This window comes from Chelonia mydas, chromosome 20 (assembly GCF_015237465.2).
Source record: "Chelonia mydas isolate rCheMyd1 chromosome 20, rCheMyd1.pri.v2, whole genome shotgun sequence".
Taxonomy (NCBI): domain Eukaryota; kingdom Metazoa; phylum Chordata; order Testudines; family Cheloniidae; genus Chelonia; species Chelonia mydas.
The window spans coordinates 11605076-11626726 of NC_051260.2; the positions used below are offsets into that span (position 1 = coordinate 11605076).

Here is a 21651-nt window from a genome sequence, read left to right on the forward strand (position 1 = left end):
TTGCAGAGGGGGGTGAGTGCCCCCGTGAGGTTGGGGGCATGGAGTGCTCCTGGGGGGGAAGGGTGGAGTGCCCCCATGGGGTTGCAGGGGGTGAGTGCCCACAGGGTGTGGGGGGGTGAGTGCCCCATGGTGTTGGGGGGGTGAGTTTCCCCATGGAGCTGGGGGGGGGATTGAGTGCCCCTGTGGGGTTGGAGGGTTAGCGCCCGTGGGGCTTGAGGGGGTGAGTGCCCCTGTGGGGTGGGGGGAAAGGTAGGAGTGATGGTGTACAGTGGCGTGTGCTGTATTCGCTGATTTTCGGAGGTATAAGGACACCAGTGCCCAGCCGCTTGGCTCATGTCGACACTGACCCCATCACTGGTCCGTCCCACCCAGATCTCCCAGGGCAGTGAGATCTAGAGTCAGCCCCCTGCCGCTTGCTGCGAAGGGCTCTGGACTGGGCTCCCTGCTTGGGCCGGAGTGTGGGAAGAGATGTCTCTGGGACCCAGCCACACAGGGCTGCCCCGGGATTGCCCCCTCCACATGACAGCAGACAGGGCAGTGTGAGGAGCCGGGGAGACAGCCTGCACCTAGGAGGCAGGCGTGTCTTAGGGGAGCTCGATGCACGGCCCCGTGCAGCAACCCAGTCCTGGGGGCCAGCACGCTCGGCCATGGACTTCCATTCAGACACGGCTAAGAGGGAGCCTGTGCAGATGGTAAGGTGCCCAGGAGAGAGCAGCAGCCTGGGCTGTGAGCGCAGCAGCATTGTGAAGCTGAGCCCAGCACTGCACCGAACCCTGACACTGGGTGATGGAGTTCGCAGCAGGCGGGTGTCCCCTAACACCTCCACCTGCTGTTGTGTTTCAGGGCTCGTGTATGACTCCGTGATGCTCAAACACCAGTGCTCCTGCGGGGACAACAGCAACCATCCCGAGCATGCTGGGAGAATTCAGAGTATCTGGTCCCGCCTGCAGGAGCGGGGTCTGCGCAGCCAGTGCGAGGTAAGTGAGAGAGCGCGGGCTGAGCTTGTCATGCCAAAGCCGAGGGAGGCCTCAGGCAGGATGGGCAGCTTACATCAGGAAGGCCCAGGTGGCCACTGTGCAGAGGCGGGGACTCTGGGTCTGCCCCAGAGGAGCCAAGACTCACAACAAGCATGAGTCCTGCCAGCCTTTGAAAGAGGAAATTGCAGGGGGGTTCACTCATTTCTGGTGAGAAAAGCACAAAATACTTGGATCAAGTTCTCCAAGCGCGGGTCAGTGCCCACTGATATCCAGGAGAAGCACATGGGTGCTTCCCAATTACGCACGCTGCCACAGAGCTCCTAGCTCTGCTTCTCTTCTCTGGCTCCTGGCCCTGTTCCATCCCTCCTCCTTCCCCACGCTTTGCACAGCTGGGACCTATCGGAGAGCATGGACATTATGTATCATCCCAGGTATCTGTGTTAGCCCCTGCTGAAGAGGTTCCTCCATCTCAGACCCTTCAAACTCAGGCCTTGTCTGTGTACATCCTTGTCTATATTAGAAAGCTTGCAGCAGGTCTGATCTGCACTACATGGTTAGGTCAACGTAAGCTGCCTGGCGTCAACCTAGCTGTGGACGAGTTTTCACTTAAATTTGGCTCCTGCCTCTTCCCCAGTTTAGTAACAACGCCTCCCCAAGCGATGCAACCACAGTCGATGTCATTAGGTCCATGAAGGGTTGGTGCAGACACTGCATTGCTTATGTCGACTGTTACTGGCTCCAGGAGCTGTCCCACAATGCCCCACGCTGACAGTGCAATGGATACAAGTGCTCCTGGGGAGGACGCGCACCCAAGGAGCCAAGCCATTTAATAGCTGCGGTGGCTGTATGCCAACGTAAGCTAAGTCGATATAATTCTGTAGTGTAGATGTGGCCTTAGTCTCACTAGATTGGGGTTTGCATACACAGGAGAGTGTTAACCTGGTGTCCCAGGGAGTGTCCATCCCTACCTCCCAGCACAGCTAAATCACGTGTGCTCTCCCAGTGCCAGCCCCAGCTGGATTCCAGTTTACACGGGGCTGCTTTCAGTTTGGTTTGAAAACGCATCTAAAGTCACATAAGCTAAACTGCCAAAGGCCCCTCTTGGAAGGAGAGCGCCTCTGCTAGGAGAATGACAGTGCTGGAGTTTCTCACCTGCCTTGGACTGTTCTGGGGATGAGCCTTTGGTCTAGTTACACTGGGGCGAATGGCTGGGGTTGACGCGCTTAGCCCAAGTGAAGGCCTGCTCTGCATGTGTCCTGATGTAGCCGTGGGGGGGAGGGGTTACTGCAGAAATTCTGTGGGTACAGCCCCAGTGCAGACACGGTTATACGGGGATAAAGGTGCCCTCTCCCCACCCGATCTGGGCTCACTGGACCCAGGTGAGCAGTGGACCTGCCAATGCACCATAGAATATCATGTCAGGGTTGGAAGGGACCTCAGGAGGTCATCTAGTCCAACCCCCTGCTCAAAGCAGGGGCAATCCCCAATTTTTGCCCCAGATCCCTATATGGCCCCCTCAAGGATTGAACTCATAACCCTGGGTTTAGCAGACCAATGCTCAAACCACTGAGCTATCCTTCCCCAACAGCTCCCTCGGTCTCCTCACTCCCCACTTAACTACAGTTAAGCGCTACAGCCTTTGCATGTAAACAAGGCCTCAATCACACTCAAGCCAATTCAGCTCAAAGCAGCAAGGCCAGGTCCTCACTCAGTTAACTAACATCAGTTTTGAACTGGTGCAACTGCTGTGCAGACACGGCCTTGCAATTGGTTTGAAAGAAAGCTGAGACCCTGAAGACCAAGCAAGTCCCTGAGAGAGGGGCTAGCACACTGAGCCCCGAGGGACTCCCAGCCCCCCAACAGATCCACCCCCCAGGCCTCCCTTCCTGGTGCTTAGATGCTGGTTCCAGCCTGCCGCTCTCATTCAGGCCCATTGTTTCTTCAGCTGAGGGCAGGGACTGGGATTTCTGCCGGCGGTGGCATGTGGGCACGCACGGGAGTAATGCCCAACTCTGCCTCCTGTTCTTCCCTCCCGATGCTGCTAACTTGCCCTGCTCCCACTTGTTGCCAGTGTCTGCGGGGGCGCAAGGCAACCCTGGAGGAGCTGCAGTCAGTGCACACTGAGCGCCACGTCTTCCTCTATGGCACCAACCCCCTCAATCGCCTCAAACTGGACAACGGGAAACTGGCAGGTAGGAGACAGGGCCACCCCTCCCCACATAGAGGCCAGCAAGCTGCCTCCTGGGGGCACTGGGGGCCCCACTGCCCCATTGCATGTAGCCATCTGGGGGCTGTCCCTGGGTCACACACTCCGGGCATTGGGCAACTTTCGCCCCATCCTCTCCATTTCTGCGCACTGGAGTCCAGCCCTCCCCCACGAGCACCGATCCATAGGGCCCGCTAATGCGCTCTGCTCACTGTTTAGGGGCTAAGGGCCAGGACACAGAAGGAGCTGCTGGGAGTTGGGCACATTGGAAAACCTGGACCCAAGTGCACCTGCACTAGCTGAGCAGGTTGGCTTCCTAGGCTGCAGGGAGAATGTGGGCCCCAGAGCACAACAGAGCTGGTTCTCTGCTGCCTTGCACTTTGGCATTGCACTGGCATCGCCACCCCAGGTGCCGAATTGGAGGTAGAATGTGCGGTGGACATGGCCAGGCTAAGCCCAGAGCCCTGGGTGAAGACTCCATCACCCTGCGTGCCATGGCACTAACCCCAGGGAGGTGGGGTGCTGGCTCTAGTTCATTGCCGTGCCCCCACTGCAGGCAGCTTGGGGCTGCTCAGCCCAAGCCAAGAGGATGTGGGATTGCAGCTGGGCCAGGACAATGCTCCTAAACTCAACTACTCTCGCCTGGTGGTGCAGATGGAACAGGCTCCTAAGGTCCCTGGCAGGAACCCTTCAAAGAAGAGGGCTGGGGAGTAGCCTGATTGGGGTGCCCTGACTCCTGAGCAGGGGTAGGAGCAATACCCATGGGGTGCTGCCCCCATGACGCTGCCAGACACATGCAGCTGTGACACCTGGCCCCAATCCCGCCACCAACCTCCTCTACCCCAGCTCTCCACACTGTCCCACTCCTGTACTCTGCACTGCACTCAGCACCCTGCATCTTCACTCTCCAGCACACACCCCTGCACCTGCCCAGGTGCCTGCTGCTGCCGGCTTAGTCCAGCCCTGGCCATGCACCTCCGCCAGATGCTGAAAGGCAAAGCCGAACTCTCGCCAGGCAGCCAGGCCAGGTGCCTCCTGCCCCCCATATCCCTCTCCTCCCAGGTGTCTCCTGTCCCCCTCACGCTCCAGGAATCTCCTACCCTCTTGCCCCCCAACCCCCAGGTGCCTCCTGCCACTCACCCCCAGGTACCTCTTGCCCCCCAACCCCTAGCTGTTCCTGCTGCCTGCCTGTCAACCTACAGTGGCCCCCATGCCCTCCCACCCTGGTCCCTGACTGCCTCTCTCTCTTGCAGGGATCCTGTCACAGAGGATGTTCGTCATGCTGCCCTGTGGGGGGGTGGGGGTAAGTGTCAGCCTCTGCCTTGGGGGGCTTGGGGGGGAAGACTTGCGGTGAGTGGCTCCAGGCTGGGGAGAGCAGGAGCCCCCCTTCCCAAGGCGGAGACAGGCCTCGACTCAGTAACACTGGGGCTTAGTAACACAGCTCCCCTGCCCTCGCCCTATGCGGGGGAGCAGGGCCTAGCCAAGTACGCTGGCCCCAGGACTATATAGCATCTGAGGAAGCCATGGATTCTCTGGGCATGGAATAGCTCAAGGGACCAAGGTCCGCTCCAGGTGATGGGATCCCGGGATCAGAGCGACCCCCCCTGTCGGCTGTTCAGTGCCCCATGACCTGGCTGGGAGGGCTCAACCAGGCCCTGGCAGCCTGGGGCCCCGATTGCCAAAAGCATTTGGCTCACAGAGGCCTGGGGTGGGGACAGTGCGGGGATGGTCCCAGCCCAGGCAGGTCAGGGGAGCAGGGTGGGCCCTGAGTGGAGCAAGGTCAGAGGGGCAGAGCAGTATCACTGGGGGAGAGCAAACCAGCCGTCCACCTTGCCCGATGCTCCAGACACCCCTGCTGCCTCTCTCCTTTCGCAGCTTGCTGCCCTGGTTTCTGTCCATTCACTGCACTCTCCTCTCCTCTCCTCTCCTCTCCTCTCCTCTCCTCTCCTCTCCTCTCTCTGTCTCTCTGTCTTTCAGGAAGTGTCTCACTCTCTCCTCGCCTTCCCACTCCCTGCTCTGGCTCTCCTCCTCCCCTGCCCTTGCTGCTGGGTCACTGGCTCCCTCCGTCCCATCTGCTCTCTCTCTCCTTCTCAGCCTCCCCTCCTCCCCTCTTGCCCATCCGGTCCCCCAGAGCAGGAGAGCCAAGGCTCCTCGGCTGGACGCTGCCCCCTGTCTGTGAGCAGAGGGGGCATTTGAGCCGCACACATGGACTTGATCAGAAGAGACTCTGAGGTTTCCGCTCTGGCTCGGCCCATGACGTGATCCTGATCAAACCAAGATGTTTGTTTAAACAGTAAAATAAAATAAAGAAGGTAAAATGCATTTTCTCCATCCCTGCCCCAGCCCCAGGCGCAGGGGAGCCGCGCTGTGCAGAGCCCGCAGTGGACTCCCCCCCGCCTCTGGCCCTGCTCAGCTAAGGACTGGGCCACGCAGGGAGCTGGCCGCCTGGATAGCTGGCCCAGCCTGGGGACTCGAAGTGCAGAGGCCTGCCCGACTGGCTTGGGAAGTGGAGTTTGGGGGTTTGGTCACTTTCGGCCTCCCTCCGAGGACTGAGATTCAGCTGTTGGCACCAAGCAGCCAGCCAGTGCGCTGCTGCCAGAGCCAGCCCACACTTCATGCTTTGGTCCCTCTGTAGAGACTCCCCCGTGCCCAGCTCCGGGAGGGGCGGCCTGTCCCCACTCACTGCTTTCCTGTCCACTTGTTTCCAGGTGGATAGTGACACTATCTGGAACGAGCTGCACTCCTCCAACGCCGCCCGCTGGGCCGCTGGTAGCGTCACTGACCTGGCCTTCAAGGTGGCCACAAGGGAGCTCAAGGTACAAGGAGGCCAGGAATGAGTACTGGCATCGTGCCAATGTCTGGGGTGGGGATCCCTGGCCATTCCCCTGGCTGATGGGGACTCATGGGGGTGTTTACAACCTCCTGTGTGGGTCTTGTCGATGGCTCCAGGCCCTGGCATGTGCCCATTAGAGTCTGGGACCCTGTACAGCAGGCCCCAGGACACTTCCCTCTGTAACCTGGAGGTACCTGGACTTCATGTGGGTGGGGCAATGGGGAGTGCTGGCAGGACTGGTTAGAGGGCTCGTTCAGGCAGCCAGCTCAGAAGCAGAGGCAGCAGGGCCTGGTGCCCCTTGGAAATTACCTTTGCCCTTTGGCTCAAGCTAAGAGAGATGCTAATTCAGCATGGGAATGAATGGCAGCCTTCCCTGCCCAGCGCCAGTGCCAAGGGCCCAGCTGGGAGGGGGCCACTGACAGCAGGATCTGATGCGAGAGTGCAGGGGCAGGTTTCACACCCCTGAGTGCCATGACCAGAGCCACCTGGGGGTCTAATGGCGGCGTGCTCCATGCAGGGGCCCAGGGCTGAGAAAGAGTCTCCTGGGGCCATAGGGCCAGGCAGGCCCAGGCACTTCTGTGTGGGGGTGAGAGGGACACCTCGGGGTCCTCCAGACTGCGTTGGGGTTGGACAAAGCACCCCCTGACACCCTCAGGGCAAGCCTGGCCTGTGCACTGGGGGTGGGGGGGGGGAGGAGGAAGGAAGAGGTGGACAATAACAGCCCCACAATCACATCTTTGTCTTACCCCCAGAACGGTTTTGCTGTGGTGCGACCCCCAGGACACCATGCGGACCCTTCCACAGCCATGTAAGAGTCATCATCTGCCTCCTGACCCTGTCTGCTTCCTGCCCGAGGAATCTGGGCCAGGCCAGCTCACTGCCAGGCTCCTCTCACCAGGAGTAGGCTGGAAATGACACGGATCCCATGTGTTGTAGTAGCTAGTCATACAGGGCAGGAGCAGCTCAAGCTGGGAGTCCCTGCTGAGCTACCAGCCTCCAACCTTGGCTCCCCATTGTGTAGAGTGGGACTGACAAGCAGTGTCTGGGCAGGCAGGAGAGGAGAACCCACCCCATGGAGGCAGTGAGGGGAGGGGAAAAGCCATCCCACCGAGAGGGCAGTGGTTGGAGGGAGGAGAGGGGAGAACCAGGGCTGGCTCCAGGCACCAGCGTTCCAAGCAGGTCCGTGGGCGGCAGGTAGTTAGAAAGGGGTGGCAGTTCCTCCAGCCGCGACGGCAAATCGGCGGCAGCTTCTTCCTTTTGCTGTCCGCGGCAGCAGTTTTTTTCGCTGCTTGGGGTAGCAAAAACTGTAGAGCTGGCCCTGGGGAGAACCCACCCGTCCCAGAGGGCAGTGGGTGGAGAGGGGAGAACCCACCCCATGCAGAGGGTGGGGGAGAGGAGAACCCACCCTTTCTGGAGGGGCAGGAGAACCCACAGGCATGGGTAGGGTAGTGGCTGTCTCGGAGGATGCAGTGGCTGCTTGGGGAGGGTGCCTGGGCACTGACCAGCTCCTGCTCCTCCCTCCTTGCAGGGGTTTCTGCTTTTTCAACTCAGTGGCAATCGCTGCTAAGCAGCTGCAGCAGAAGGGGAAGCTGAGCAAGATCCTCATTGTGGACTGGGTGAGTCTCCTCCAGCCCCACTGGCCCCCCAGCTTCTCCCCACTCTGTCCTCTCCTCAGGCTGGAGCTGTTCTCGATGGTTCCTCCCACTAGCTAGCTTTGGGCAGAGCCCAGTCAGCTGTATGTGATGCAACAAGCCACATGTCCCCAGTAATCTGTATGTACACGGATAGTACAGCATTGTCCTATCTTCGAGGCCAGTGGCTTTGCAGATGGGGTTGCAGGTTGGGATTGAGGGGCACTGGCAGAGTTGAGTGGGTGGGTTAGGAGGGGGCTGTGGGTTAGGATTGAGGGGCAGAGCTGTGTGAGTGGGTGTGGCAGGATCCCCAGGGTGCAACCTGGAAATAGGGTACCGCTGTACCCCTTTAACTCTCCAGCCTGAGCAGTCTCACACATTGCTTTGCTAGTGGCAAGCAGCAAACCCCTCCGGGTGCTGTTATCACTGAGCATGACAGCATGTGGAGCCCCACACCCAGCTAGATTGCATGAATGCTCCCAAAGCCATTCGTGAATTACACAGAGAAAGGCACCAGCCAATTCCCCCCAGATCCCCAGCCTTACACCCCACACCTGTACTGTCCTGCCCTGGTCAGAAGCCTGGCCAGTGTATGTTTATTACCCAGTCCCCCCCTCCCTCAATATGCAAAGGACATGCACCAGCCTTTGTAAACTGAGCTGGGATTTCTTAAGCACTTCAAGCAAAATACACTGTTTTAGGTAAAGTATAAAACAGTTTTATTAACTACAGAATGCTAGGTTTTAAGCGATTATAAGTGGCAGGAATAAAAGGTCAGAGATTGTTACCAAAGAAAATAAAAGATAAGCGTACAGTCTAAATCTGAAACCTTATTACATTAGGCAGTATTTAGATCAAGCAATTTTCTCACCTCACTGGATGTTACAATTTTTAATACACAGGCCTCTCGCTTAAGCCTGGACCAATCTCCTCAGTTGAAGTCTTCGTCTTCTCAGTGTTTTTGATACTTCCAGTGTAAATGGGGGAGGAGAAAGGCCAAAGCATGGTGATACTGTCTGCTATTTTATGTCCTTAGTCCATGTGCCTAGAAGACACTTGGCAGAGGTCTGAGCAGTCCCTGTGCTGCCTGGACTCCTCTGGGCTCCTGGCTCTAGGGCCATCCCATGGACAGAGGGTGAAGAGCTTGCTCACAGCCTCTCTCTCACACAGGATGTTCACCATGGAAACGGCACCCAGCAAGTGTTCTACAAAGACCCAGACATTCTCTACATTTCGTTACATCGCCATGATGACGGCAACTTCTTCCCTGGCAGTGGGGCAGCCGATGAGGTGAGAGCATTAGCCTCTGAGCCCCTCCCAGGTTACCTCAGCTCCGCATCCTCTAAAAGACAAGGGGATGGGGACAGCGTGCGAGGGGCAGAGCGTGGGGTGCCCAAGCTGGAGCGTGCCAGGAGCAGAGCTAGCCAGATGCCCTGTTGAATGGATTCACTCTGACCCCTTTTGCACTCCTTTCTCGTGACCACTTGTGCATCACGCATGGCTCACATGGGCGACTGCCAAGAGCCAGTGGGGCACTCATGCTCCCGGCCAGGTGGAGCCTGACATGTTTGGGGCAGGTCTGCGCTCTAGAGCCAAGAGCCCACACCTGGAGACGAATGGTGGCAAAAGGGACGTTCAGAGAAAATCTCCAGGAACCATCCCAGCCCTGGCGACCCTGTGTGAGGTCAAGGGGCTGAAGGAGTGGCAGATCCTTAGCTTAACAGAGAGCAGGGAAGAGCCAACCTAGGCCTGGAAACACGCACACGGGGAGGAGATTTCTGAGAGCAGGTTGCTCTTTAATCTTGCAGACAAAGGCTGAACGAAATCCAATGGCTGGAGCTGCAGCCAGGCAAATTCAGTCTGGAAATAGGGTGCGAATGTTTAAGGGGAGAGGGGGCAGTTAGCCATCAAAACAGCTCCCCTAGGGATGAGGAGAGTTCTCCATGGCTCGGAGTCTGGCTGTCACTTTCTACAAGATCCGTTCTAGTTCAACCAGCTGTATTGGGCCAAAGGCAGGACACCCTCGGTGGATCCATGGGCTGGGAATGTGATGCAGGGGCTCAGACCAGATGGTGATGATGGTCCCTTCTGGTCTTAAACTCTAGGAAATTGGGTGTGCACAGGGTGACCACGGCAGGTCCAGGGGAGCTGGGGTTGGTCCTGTGTAGGGCAGGAAGTTGGGGGAGGTTGGAGGGAGTCCCTGGGGTCACCAGGGGAAGGTCGGGTGGAGACAGGGGCAGGGATCAGGGAAGCTTGGACAAGAGATGGGCTGAGGGGAAGTTTAGTGAAGTCTTGGGGTGATTGGGGAAGCTTGGGCAGGGCCACAGGGCTCCTGTTGGTTGGGGAGGCTGGGTGAGGTCTTAGCAGGGGAGGCTGGCCAGGGTGAGGGAGGATGAGCAGGGTCTGTACTGCTTTGCCTGCTCGAGAGCATCCGCACCTCTCTGCTGTCCTTGGCTGATTTCTGCTTAGCTCCTTTGGTAAGGAATTCCCCTGGCCACCCCCTCCGCCAGGGCTGGGTGCTCTGCAGAGCTTGCCCAAGGCCATCCTGCCCCCAACCCCCAGGGCTCTATGCTCTGCGCAGCTCCCCCAAGGCCGTCCGGCCCCCCAAGGGCTGTGTGCTCTGCAAAGCCCCCAAGGCCGTGCTGCCCCTGACCTCAGGGCCATGTGCTCTGTACAGCTCCCCCAAGGCTGTGCCGCAGCAGCCCACACCCCAGCCGTGTTCTCCCTGCGGTGCCCTCGAGGCGAGCCTGGCTCGGGGAGCAGGGCTGAGGAGGGAGTAAGGCAGAACACGGACACCATCTAGTCCCTTGTCCTTTACAATGTACTTTCAAAGGGGCGTTGTGCTGAGCGGTGAGAGGCAGGTCGAGCTCCTGTGTGGCTCCCGACCCTCGTTCAGGGGGATGGCAGAGCTGCTGAGGACGGTTTATGATGCTTAGCTAGTAGCTGTGGTTACTAAGCACATTATGAGCTACTTTCTCCTCCACGTCTTCCTGACTATGCCAGGCCCACGGTTTCACGGGGCAGCTGCTGATGGTGCTTGGCACAGGAAATGAGTGTCAACTCCTCCCTCAAACACGCCCAGCTGTGCAGGACAAGGCCTGGGGGACCTTGACCGAGAACACCATTTCAGCAGCAGACTGCACTGAGATCCACCACCGCCACCATGTCCGTCAAGCCGCCCCCCCTCCCCTCACTGCCAGCCTGACCTTGTGCAGCCATCGCACAGGTGCAGAGCAACCCTGACTTGGGCCCCTGGGGCTTCCCCTGCAGGAATCCCACTGGGGATTATTATTTTAGGGATGTCAAGACCTTGAAGCGCTGTTCTGACTGCCCAGTCTGAGCTCCAGCACCTCCCAGGCCCGAGGTTCTGCACAATGACTCCTGTCCCCCAGCCCAGGTCTCACGGTCAAGCCAACCTCAGTTGACAGGCTGTGAGGGACGGACAAATCCCCCACGCCCCTGGGGAACCGATTCCAAGAGTTAATTCTAAATGTCCCGTTGACAAGCTTCGGCTGGTGGCAGGATTCCCCTCCACTTCCTGTCCCAGACCGTCTCCAAGCGCTGCTGAGCCCAGGTAAAGCAGCTGTCAGGACTCACCCTGGCTTGCAGTGGAGAGTGTGCAAAGCACAGGGGGTGACAGGCCATAGGGAAACACCACAGCTCCTTACTGCACGTCAAGGGCTCTGCTTTGACAATTCCTGTGAGGTGGAGCCATTTTCCTGGGCTGGAACCTGAGCCCAGGGACAAGCTGTGGACTACGCGGGTCTCCAGTCTGGCACCGCTGGAGCTTGGCACTGGAGCCGATCCTGGCTGTGGAGTGTGTAGCTAAGAGCTTCCCTGCGTTGGCACGGCAGGCCCTGCCATTGAACACCATGCCCTCTGCTGCAGCACTCTTCCTTTCTGTCTTCCAGGTTGGCTCTGGCGCTGGCGAGGGATTTAATATCAATGTGGCTTGGACTGGTGGGCTCGACCCACCCATGGGGGATCCGGAGTATTTGGCAGCTTTCAGGTAGCCTTCCTTTGGGGGGTTTCTGTCCCCAGCCGTGCCCCTCCCTTGCTGTCCCCACCCGCACCCGTCCTCATCTCTATTCCAACGCCTCCCTCCCCTTCTGTCCCCAGCCACACTCCTCCCCGACTGTCCCCAGCCCTCCCCCCACCCCTTCTGTCCCCACCCGCACCCCTCCTCATCTCCATTCCAACGCCTCCCTCCCCTTCTGTCCCCAGCAACACCCCTCCCCGACTGTCCCCAGCCCTCCCCCCGCCCCTTCTGTCCCCAGCCGCGCCCCTCTGTGGCTGTCCCCAGCCACGTCCCTCCCTGTCTCTACCCCCACGGCCCCCTCCCCTTCTGTCCCAAGCCATGGCCCTCCCATGGCACCCAGTAGCTGACAGCTGGCAGGGGCAGCACTGGCTGCTCCCGCAGGGGATGGTTAGGGACTGCCTTGGGAATCCTGCCTTTTGGGAGGACCCTGGGGGCAAGTCCAAATCAGGAAGGTTTGGGTGGCCCTAAACGGGGCAGCCCAAAGCAGGATGGGGGGTTGGAAAGATGCAACCCCATCCATTTGGGAAGATGCACAGATCCCCTGTGTCAGGGGGAGACAACAGGGGACCACCCCTGCTGGAACAGCCTCTCCCGCTCCTGGGTCTCCCTGACCCGGCCCAGGGCGTTAAGGAGCTCTGCTGGCTCAGCTAAGCATCAGCCAGGAGTGGCAGGCGCTGTGTGAGCCAGCGCAGCGCACACGGCCATGGGCTCACAGCCGGGCATCGTCCCCTCTACTCCCACACCTGTGCTTTGCTTTACTTGAAAGACTCTATAAATAGCTCTCTGTTTACGCAGCAATGTGATCTCCACTCACTTCCCGGCCCCCTGGCCTCACTAGTGCTGGAGCCAGCCCACCCACGGGCCACTCAACACTTCTGGCCAACGTGCTGTCCCCAGACCTGCCTAGGTCCTGCCCTGCTTTGTCCAGGACCTCCTCCTTCCCAGAGCCCTAGGGCAGCCATGCCTCCTACGGCAGCAGGGCTGAAAGGGGAAGAGGGTCTGATCCAGCCCCAAAGTCCCTGTGAGCAGCAGCCCCTCTAAGAGGCTGCATTTCCAGGGAGCCCACGGAATATCCTGTCCTTTGAACCAACAGCCTGGTCATTTCCCTTCTGTTCCCCACCTGCCTGCGGCTGAAGCCATGGACCCTGGCTTCTCTTGCTGTCCCCAGGAGCCTGGCCCTAGGCTCCCAGCTGGGATATGCTGGAGAGGGGCCAGCAGACAGACCCAGGGAATCTGGCCATGCTGGGGCTGCTCCTTTGAACGGACATTGTCTGTGTCTGGGATCCAGTGTTCCTGTGGTTTGCTCTCCATCCCTGGGGGATGTGCAGTGTCTGGCTGTGCTGTGCATAGTATATGTCTGTCTGTCTCTCTGTGAGAGGCATAGGCACTTTGTGAGGGAGCCAGTATCCATGTGGATTTGTGCTCTGGGATGTACATGAGGAACCCTCAGCCTCCAGTGGAGCCCCATTATTGACAAGGAGGCTGTGCGACCTTCATGTACTATCTAATCCAGACATTCTCTTCAGTGTCTTTCAGTAGGCCTCAGCCTTTTCTTCCCCAAACGCCTCTTCCTTCCCCACCCCCAGCCCTGGCCATATGTTCCTTCGCTTCCTTTCCTGGTGCGGATCCCAATTTCTTCCCTCTCCCTCCACCATCAGCGGCAAATGCCCACTCCATTCGCAACCCATCTGATAAAATGATCAGCAACAACTAGTTAGCTGTGACATATCAAGTGAAATCATTACTCTTCAGAGTGAACACCCCATTTCTGAGTGGGAGGGAGTTCACACCTCCCAGAGCAATTGTTTCAGGTTGTCTGTAGGCTCCAGAAGACGTCACTGCATTGGTATACAGGTTATGTTGAGAAGGCCAGCTTCACTACCCTGAGGGCTAGAAAGCATAGATCCTGCCAAACCAGCACGTCACAGGGACTCCATCGAGCAGAACAGTTCTGGCCTCTGGCCTGGAGTTTGATACCTGCTCTGGGGTACCTTTTGTGTCCTCAGCCCCAGGCCATTGCCCTTGCTGAATGTGTGTTTCCTTCCCTGTCAGAACTGTTGTGATGCCGATCGCCCATGAGTTCTCCCCAGACGTGGTGCTGGTGTCTGCGGGGTTTGACGCAGCCGACGGCCACCCGCCACCGCTGGGAGGCTACAAAGTCTCTGCCAAATGTAAGGAGCTGCAGTTGATGCTCTGGCACTGGCGGGTTAGAAAGCAAGCCGGGGCTGGGTCTGCCTGGAACAGGACGGTTCAGGAGCTGCTACGGGAGGCCAGTAGGGGAGGAATGTGCTCCCAGTGTGGAAGTGCTCTGAGGAGGGGAGAGCTGCTCCAGGAGGTCTCCACATTGCAAAGGCCAGGGCAAGAGGGGGGTTATTGGGGGGGTTATTGTAATAGCAGCACAGGCCTGTGCTCTGTGATGCAGCAGCCACCCCCATTTGCTCCCTGGCACTTTGGATTGACCAGAGAGTCCTGGACTGAGTGGCTCAGCCCTGCTGGCTGTGTGCTCGTTAAGGCCCCTCCCAGCAGGATGGGGAAGCCATGGGAGAGCTGACCAGCCCCACCTGGCAGGTCAGCCTGTTGCTCCAGTCACTGGCACACATGGTCCCGGGGTTACAGAGTCCCCGAGGCTGATTGTCTGGGCTGGAGTCCAATGCCAGCTGCTTGCTCCTGTCAGCCCTGCTCCTGGTAGCCAGGGCAGTCTGCAAAGCAGGCATGTGCCTGGGCATGATCAGTGCAGCAGGGTGGCTGACAGGCTGCCCCTTTGGCTTCTTCTTCCTTAGGCTTCGGCTACCTGACCCGACAGCTGATGAGTCTGGCAGGAGGAGCCATCGTCCTCGCCCTGGAAGGGGGCCATGACCTCACAGCCATCTGCGATGCCTCGGAGGCCTGCGTGTCCGCCCTGCTGGGCAATGAGGTGAGGCAATGAGCTCTGGCATGTGCTCCTCCCAGCCCCAGTGGTGAGGGCAGCAGACCTGGGGGGCAGCCCGAGTTCCCTGGCCCTGCCCCAGTGTTTGCTGCCCTGTGGAACTGGCAAGAGGCAAGTGAGGCAAAGCCTGGGGCTGGATCTCATGGAAATTAGGGGAGGTGCACTCGCCCATAGGCACCGACTCCATGGGTGCTCTGGGGCTGGAGCACCCATGGGGAAAAATTAGCGGGTGCTCCGCACCCACCAGCAGCCAAGCTCCCCCCTCCTTCTCCCCCCCTCCCCAAGCACACCGCATCCCCGCTCCTCCCCCTCACCGCCTAACAGCTGTTTGGCAGCGCTTAGGACTTTCTGGGAGGAGTGGGGATGCAGCACTCAGGGAAGGATGCGGAGAAGAGGCAGGGCAGGGGCGGGGACTTGGGGGAAGGGGGTGGAATGGGGGCGGGAAGGGGGCGGGCTGAGGTTGGAAAAGGCAGGGTGGGGCGGGAACTTCGGGGCAGCGGTGAAATGGGGTGGGGCAAGGGCAGTGCAGGGGCGGGAGGAGGCAGGGTGGGGGGAGCCAGGGGCAGGGGGAGTCGAGCACCCACCGGCAGAGGGGAAGTTGGTTCCTATGCGTGACTCGCTCAGCTCCTGTCCACTGGACATTGCCACACAGCAGGGTACCCTGTTTGCCCACAGCCCACCATCCTCTGCAGGGGCCTGCTGTCTTCTGCAGCACTGGGGGGCCCATGTGGGGGCAGGACAAGGCTGATCTGTTATGACAGGCCCTGTGGTCCCACCAGTCTGCTCCTCTTCCACCTCCCTGAAGCAGGACACACTGTCCAGTATCCCTAGAGCCAGCCTGGAGCCTGTCTGACAGGCTGGCCCCAAGTGTCCCAGATCCTCCATGTATGGCAGCAGGGCGTGGCTGCAACCCCGGCCAGCCCCACAGCCCACCGTTCCATCGGAGGGCTGGCCAAAGGTTGCAGTGTGCTCCCAGCTGCGCTGCCCCCCTGGGCTGAGGGGGGGATTGCACGACTCTGCACTGAGCTCCCCTCCAGGCCGGAAGCCGCGCTAACGGGCCTGGCTGGCGTTTGTCCCTGCAGCTGGATCCCCTCCCAGAGGAGAGCATGAGGCAGAAGCCGAACCCCAATGCCGTGCGCTCCTTGGAAGCAGTGATCCGGGTCCAGAGTGAGTGTCCCTGGGAGGAGCTGACTCCAGGGGGGCCAGAAAAGGGATATGGGAGGGATCAGCATCCAAGGCCCAGACCTCAGTCACACCACCACTCCAGAGCAGGCTCCATCACTGGTACTCAGCACCCGCCTCAGCTGAGGCTCGAGAGCGTGGTGGGGCTGCTGGAGCTTCCAGCACCCTGGCTGTATGGCTGCTTCATGCCTGGAGCTACCGGTGGGGGCACAACCCCAGTGCTAGAGGGCGCACCAGGGTCTCGTTTCCCTCCCAGAGAAGGCTGAGCCATGCCACTCATTCTAGGGAGCTTGGGAAAACCCCCAGCGCAGGAAAACCCAGACAGCCAGAGGCTGGGCAAAGCTAGGCCAGCCTCCCCCTTCCTCTCTGTGAGCAGCAAGCCCTCCGCCCCTCCTCCTCCTCTGCTCTGAGCGGGAAGACCCCTCCCTCTTCCTGCCCCACTCTGAGAATGGGGAGGCCCCCCCTAAGCCCTGCCTCTTTTTCAGGTAAATACTGGGGCGCCGTGCAGCGCTTTGCCTCCAAGGTGAGCTGCTCGTTCCTGGAGGCGCAGCACCATGACCCAGAGGAGGTGGAGACGGTGACGGCCTTGGCCTCCTTGTCGGTGGCAGTGATGGTGGAGAAGAGGTGACGGTGCCATTCCCTGTAGCCCTGGGGTCACCCGGAACCCAGCACTGCTCTCGGGCCCTGAGCCTCTTGGCACCACGGCTCCAATGTGCTGTCAGCCAGGGACCAGGGCATGGGCGAGCTGTGCACACCTGTTGGGCCTCCAGGCAGACGCTGGCTTTCTGAGAGGAGTCGAGGGGGGAATCACAACCCAGCTTCACCAACAGCCCCCAAACCTCTAACCAGCAACCCCCTGAGCCCAGCCTGCACCAGCTCTGTGAGTGCAGCACAAACTGCCCTCACGGGGCACTAGGGTAGTGCCTGGGGATTCCCACATCTTAGGGTCTGCCCCATGGGGTTGTAGGGCACCCACTAGGGCAAGATCAGTCCAAGGGCATTCAGTGCCCAGGGCTTGCAACTGCAGTACCACGTTTGCAAGTGCACCCCCACGAGTAGGGGATGGCGGGGGGAGCAGCCCCCCTCTGGCCATGGTGTGTGGGGAATTCCAGCTGCTCCCCGGAGGGTTGGCAGGGGGAACAGGCCCCCTCTGACCATGCTGGCTAATTTCCTCTACTGTAGGCCACAGGATGAGCTGATGGAGGAAGAGGAACCCATGAATCAGTGATGAGTGGTGCTGGTTTCTGAGTCGCCAGTGGCAGGAAGGAGTCTGGACTCTCCCTAGCCAGTGACTCGCTCTCTTGGCTCCCTGTTTGCCACATTGTCCTCTCTCCCCAAGTCACCCCTGGAACGGACTGGCCCTCGAGCTGCGGCATCTGCAGGTCACCTGCAAAGGAGCCCACTGCTGTCTGGGAATCACCCTCCTGCTTGGGATCAGCTGAGGACCAGGAACTCCCTCTCCAAGGATCTACCCTGCAGTGCTTGGCAAAGTGCCTTCCACCTGCTCTCCCCTCAGGGCCTTCCAGGGGTGTAAAGGGCCAACGGGGTGTGAGAAGGCCTCTGCCCTGCCCGCTTGGTGGAGAGCTGCTTTTCTCCAAGGGCTCGTCCTGGTGGCAGTGGGGAACTGGACAGGTGTTGGGATGGACAGTGGTGGCTGACGTGCAGTTCAGACCCAACCTCAGGATTGTGCCCCTTCTCCAGACAGCCAAAGGTTCCTACAGGGACCCCCCGCACTGCATGCTCCTGGGACGGGGGACAGAACATTCTTTGTACCTTTGTCTGGGAGCGATCGGAGCCTCCTGCCAGGCACGAGGTGGGAGTTAGGGGTCACGATGACTTGGGGCTTGAGCCCGTTGTGAATGAAAAGAGGTTAGAGGATGGTTGACGACATGCAAATCACAGGGAAGCCCTGGACTCCAGTGTCCCATGTGCCCAGAACTGCAAGCCTGGGACCTGGTCACCTTAACCACTAACCAGAGCGTGAGCCCTCGGGGACGGGGCCCCTCTGATTTGCACTATCTGCAGATTACACATGTCCTAATGTGCACCTGACATACCCTTCTTTCTATGGGACTTTGGGGAACAAACTCCTCTGCAGATGGACGTTCACAAGGTGATCTGAGTCCTGGAACAACCAGCCAGGCCAGTGACCTGAGGATCCATATCTAACAGGGCCCTTTGTCCTGCTCCAGGACTGGGGGGCTTCTTCCAGGGTAGCCATTGAGGGCTCTCCCAGTGTCCTTCAGACAGCCCTCACGAGGGAGCCTGCCTTTGCCCCCAGCCCAGCTGCCGAGGAGAACCAGGGCATCCCTGGGCTAACATGGGCTCCGCTCATCACAGGGCTGAGCGCTGCTTAGTGCTCAGCTGGCCCAGGGTGCACACGTCAGAAACACACCAGAGAGCCCCCAGGATTCAGCGAGAGCCTCTCTGGAGTGAGCAGAAACCCCAGCCCAGTTCCTGCTCCCCTAGAAGTCGCAAGTGCTGTGCAGACCCTGCCCGAGCTCAGGACCCCATCATCCAAGGTTCTGCACAGACACCCCTCCACCCCCCGACATCGAGGCCTGTGAGCCTGATGCTGCACAGACCCCAGCCAAGATCAGGGCCCAGTCATGCTAGCTGCTGCACAGACCCCAGCCAAGATCAAGGTCCTATCAAGCCGGTGCTGCGCAGACCCCAGCTGAGACTGGGGCCCTGTCAAGCCAGCAGTACACAGGCACACAGTGACTGACCGTTTCTTTCCTCAACTTCGGTGGGACTAGGATCTGGGCTGATCTTGCAAAGAGTTTCCCCCTCCCTGGGTAGACCACGTGGGTTCACACACACGCCCCTGTAGCCTTGGCTCCTTCCACCCACACAGCTGGAGGAGACCATTGGTTCTGCACCCCAGAAATGGCATTGGAGAGCCTGTGGCCTCCAGAATTGGCAGCTTTTACAACCCCCACCTGACCCTGGCTTCACTGTTTGTATCATCTCACAGCGACACGGAAGAGCTAAAAACAGCCCCCCCACCCTTAAACAGATTTTGCAGAGGAACAGAGTTGGGCCAGCTGGCAGCAGGTTCCTGGGAGACGAGCAGGCCCCCCCAAAGCACCAGCTTCAGCTTGCGCTGCAAGCCCACACCTGGGTTAATCTCACTCCAGCTGACTCCTCGTGTCCAGTCTTCTAGTGTAATAGGAGCAAGCCCTCACCATTTCTTTAGAGAGGGGCCTGGCCCAGAAACTGATGTGACATGCAGCAATGGGAGCAGTTGGGACCATTATCTGGGGCCTGTGTGATGGCCACAAGCACTTGCTGGGGGGTGCGCCCCTTGGCTGAACTGTGTGTCTCCTTGGGTCCATGCCAATGTCCAAAACAGAAGCAGACAGGAAGTGTGGGGACATGCATTTCAGTGAGACCAGTGGGGCAGACTGCAGGGCCTGGGATACCTGGCCAGGCTCTGGAGGTGTGGGGTAGGCACGCAGGGCTGGGTGTCTGGCAAGGCGCCGTCTGCAGGGAGAGGGACAAGTCTGTTTGTAAAAATATAAAAAAGAGGAAAAAAGACCTTGGAAGAATAAATATTTCTTTGCCTTTGAACTGCACAAGCTGCGTGCGGGGATGTGGCTGCATCGCCGACCTGGGGCTCAGACACACAGGACACAGCTCAGACTGCGCCATGGCCTGCACCATCCACGTGCTCCCCTGGATGTGGCTTCCCTGCCAGAGCCTGATGAACGTGTTCCCCCCAGAGCCCAACGCTCCTGGGGTCTGTTGTCCCCTCCCCAGTGCTCCATTGATACATTCCCCCTAGAGCCTAATGCCCCTGTGGGTCTGTTGTCCCCTCCAGAGGCCAATGCCCTGTGGGTCTGTTGTCCTCTCCAGAGGCCAATGCCCTGTGGGTGTGTTTCACCCCCAGAGACTGGCTGCCTTCTGGAAGAGATGATAGCCAGCCATGTTACTGGGCTCAGTGCATGTGGGCCTGGGTGAAGTTCTCTGGCCTGTGCTGGCCAGGAGGTCAGAAGAACTGAGCTTCTGGGCTTAAGCTCCTTGGAGAAGGGTTGCTGCCCTCTTTGGGCCTGGCTTTTATGATGCCCTCTGGCCTGGAGGCATGTATAGGCTTTCCAGGTCTCTGGTTTTCAGCCGGAACCCCTGGTTGAAAAGGGTCCCTGGAGGCTCTGGTCAGCACTGCTGACCAGACTTTTAAAAGTCTGATTGGCAGTGCTGCAGATCTAAGGCAGGCTAGTCCCTACCTGTCCTGGCACCGCACCATGCCGTGCCCCGGAACCAACCAGGTCCAGCTCCTTGAGGGGGGAGAGCATTCACCAGCCAAGAGCATTCACTCCCTCCCACACCCCAACGCGCTGCCTTAACCCGCAGCCCCCTCCCGCACCTTCAACCCCCTGCCCCAGCCTAGTGAAAGTGAGTGAGGGTGGGGAATGTAGTGTGCAGGGGTGGGGCCTCAGGGAATGGGCAGGGCTAGGTTTGTGTTTTGGTTTTGTGTGGTTAGAAAGTTAGCAACTCTAAGCAAGCCCCATGTTACGGTGCTGCTCAGATGTGGGTTCAACTTCTGGCTCTGCAAGTGGCAGCCAGCAGGCTCTGGTCCTGCCAGGATCCAGGCTGCGCAGCAGCAGCTGCTGCCCCAAAAAATGAGGTTGGAGACAAGACAATGAGATCCCTCCTCCCCCCACTTCTGGAACAATTATTGCTGACACCCCACATCCCATCCAGTCTCCACTGTCCGATCTCCCCAAAATATCAACCATCTGCACAGGGCTCTCTCTCCCCCTCCCAGTAGCTCTCTGCTGTAACTCTCACTTCCTGCAATGAACACGCAGTGCCCCCCAGCTCATAGGTCTCCCTGCTCACTCACAGGGTGCTCCTTTTCTCCACAATCATAACCCCCTCCCAGGGGCCTCCTGGCGATCTCAGGCTGGCCTCCCCGTCCCCGCTCTGCCTTGGCTCCCCTTGGGACTGGGGCGGGGTTTGGCACTGGTGGTGATGCTGCACTGGCACCTTTGGAGGCCAAAGCTCTCAAGTCCCAAAGGCAGCCTGGGAGCCTGGGCAGGTCTCAGCTCAGCTCTGCCCTTTCAATGGGGGAGGCACCCCTTGAGGGGCTGGAGGCTGCCAGATCTGCAAGCCCCTTGCCGGGGGTCTCCACTGCCTTGGCTTAGCAAAGGAAGGGCCTCCACCATGCTGCTGCCCCGCAGTGTCGCTGAGGCCTCGACTAGCAAAAGCTGCAGTTGTCCTGGGCCCTGTGCTTTGAGGTTTCCAAACTAACAAAAGGCCCACTCAGCCTGTTACATGAACTAGTTGCTGGAAGTCAGCAGAAGCAGGCGCCTACTGACCCGGCCCAGACAGGACTGTTGGAGTGAACTGCGCGGGGCAGAGGGGGCTGCAAGGCTCTTGGTTAAGCTACTGTTGGCATGGCAACGAGCTAAACCTGGAGATGGGAAGGAATGTTTATAATTGGAATCATCACAATGTGCTTTAATTGGTGACTGTTAATGAGCTGAGGCAGCCGCACCTTCATGGACAGTGTTCGGGGATGGAGGCTGTCAAGCAATGGAAGCAAGGAGATGGTTGGTCTGGACGGCACCAGCTTTACCAGCATAGGAGAGAGAGGGACCTGAGATGGCCTCATTACAAGAGCTGGGCAGATCATAGATTTTTTGGTTCACTGGCAATTCCAAACAAAAAACAAAAACCAAGGTTCATTGCAGGTTGAATTGAAACTCACTTTTTTCAAAAAATTTTGAAGTCAAAAATCCAAACTCAGTGCCAAACAAAACCCGGAGTGAATGATTTGAGTTCTAGTGGAGCACAAATTGAACAAGCATCAAAATGTGGTGCAGTTGTAAAAAAGGCTAATATCATTGTGGGG

General features: G+C 59.0%; 1 protein-coding gene across 15 annotated transcripts in view; it reads left to right on the top strand.

Moving 5' to 3' along the window:
- HDAC7 (histone deacetylase 7) overlaps positions 1-19367 on the top strand; it is a 259341-nt gene extending 239974 nt beyond the window's left edge. For 7 of the 15 annotated variants that reach the window (XM_043533230.1, XM_037887839.2, XM_043533232.1 and 4 more), the window contains 13 exons: positions 844-977; positions 3049-3169; positions 4437-4486; positions 5892-5999; positions 6769-6824; positions 7545-7632; positions 8818-8937; positions 11559-11656; positions 13739-13857; positions 14467-14600; positions 15695-15779; positions 16280-16418; positions 16977-19367. In XM_043533230.1, coding sequence (XP_043389165.1) covers positions 844-977; positions 3049-3169; positions 4437-4486; positions 5892-5999; positions 6769-6824; positions 7545-7632; positions 8818-8937; positions 11559-11656; positions 13739-13857; positions 14467-14600; positions 15695-15779; positions 16280-16418; positions 16977-17022 — 1298 coding nt within the window. In that variant the 3' untranslated portion in view covers positions 17023-19367. Of the gene's footprint in view, positions 1-843; positions 978-2922; positions 3170-4436; positions 4487-5160; positions 5496-5891; positions 6000-6768; positions 6825-7544; positions 7633-8817; positions 8938-11558; positions 11657-13738; positions 13858-14466; positions 14601-15694; positions 15780-16279; positions 16419-16976 lie in introns of those variants that run through there. The other 8 variants (XM_043533221.1, XM_043533223.1, XM_043533228.1 and 5 more) reach the window with 2 other exon arrangements.
- The last annotated feature ends 2284 nt before the right edge of the window (positions 19368-21651 follow it).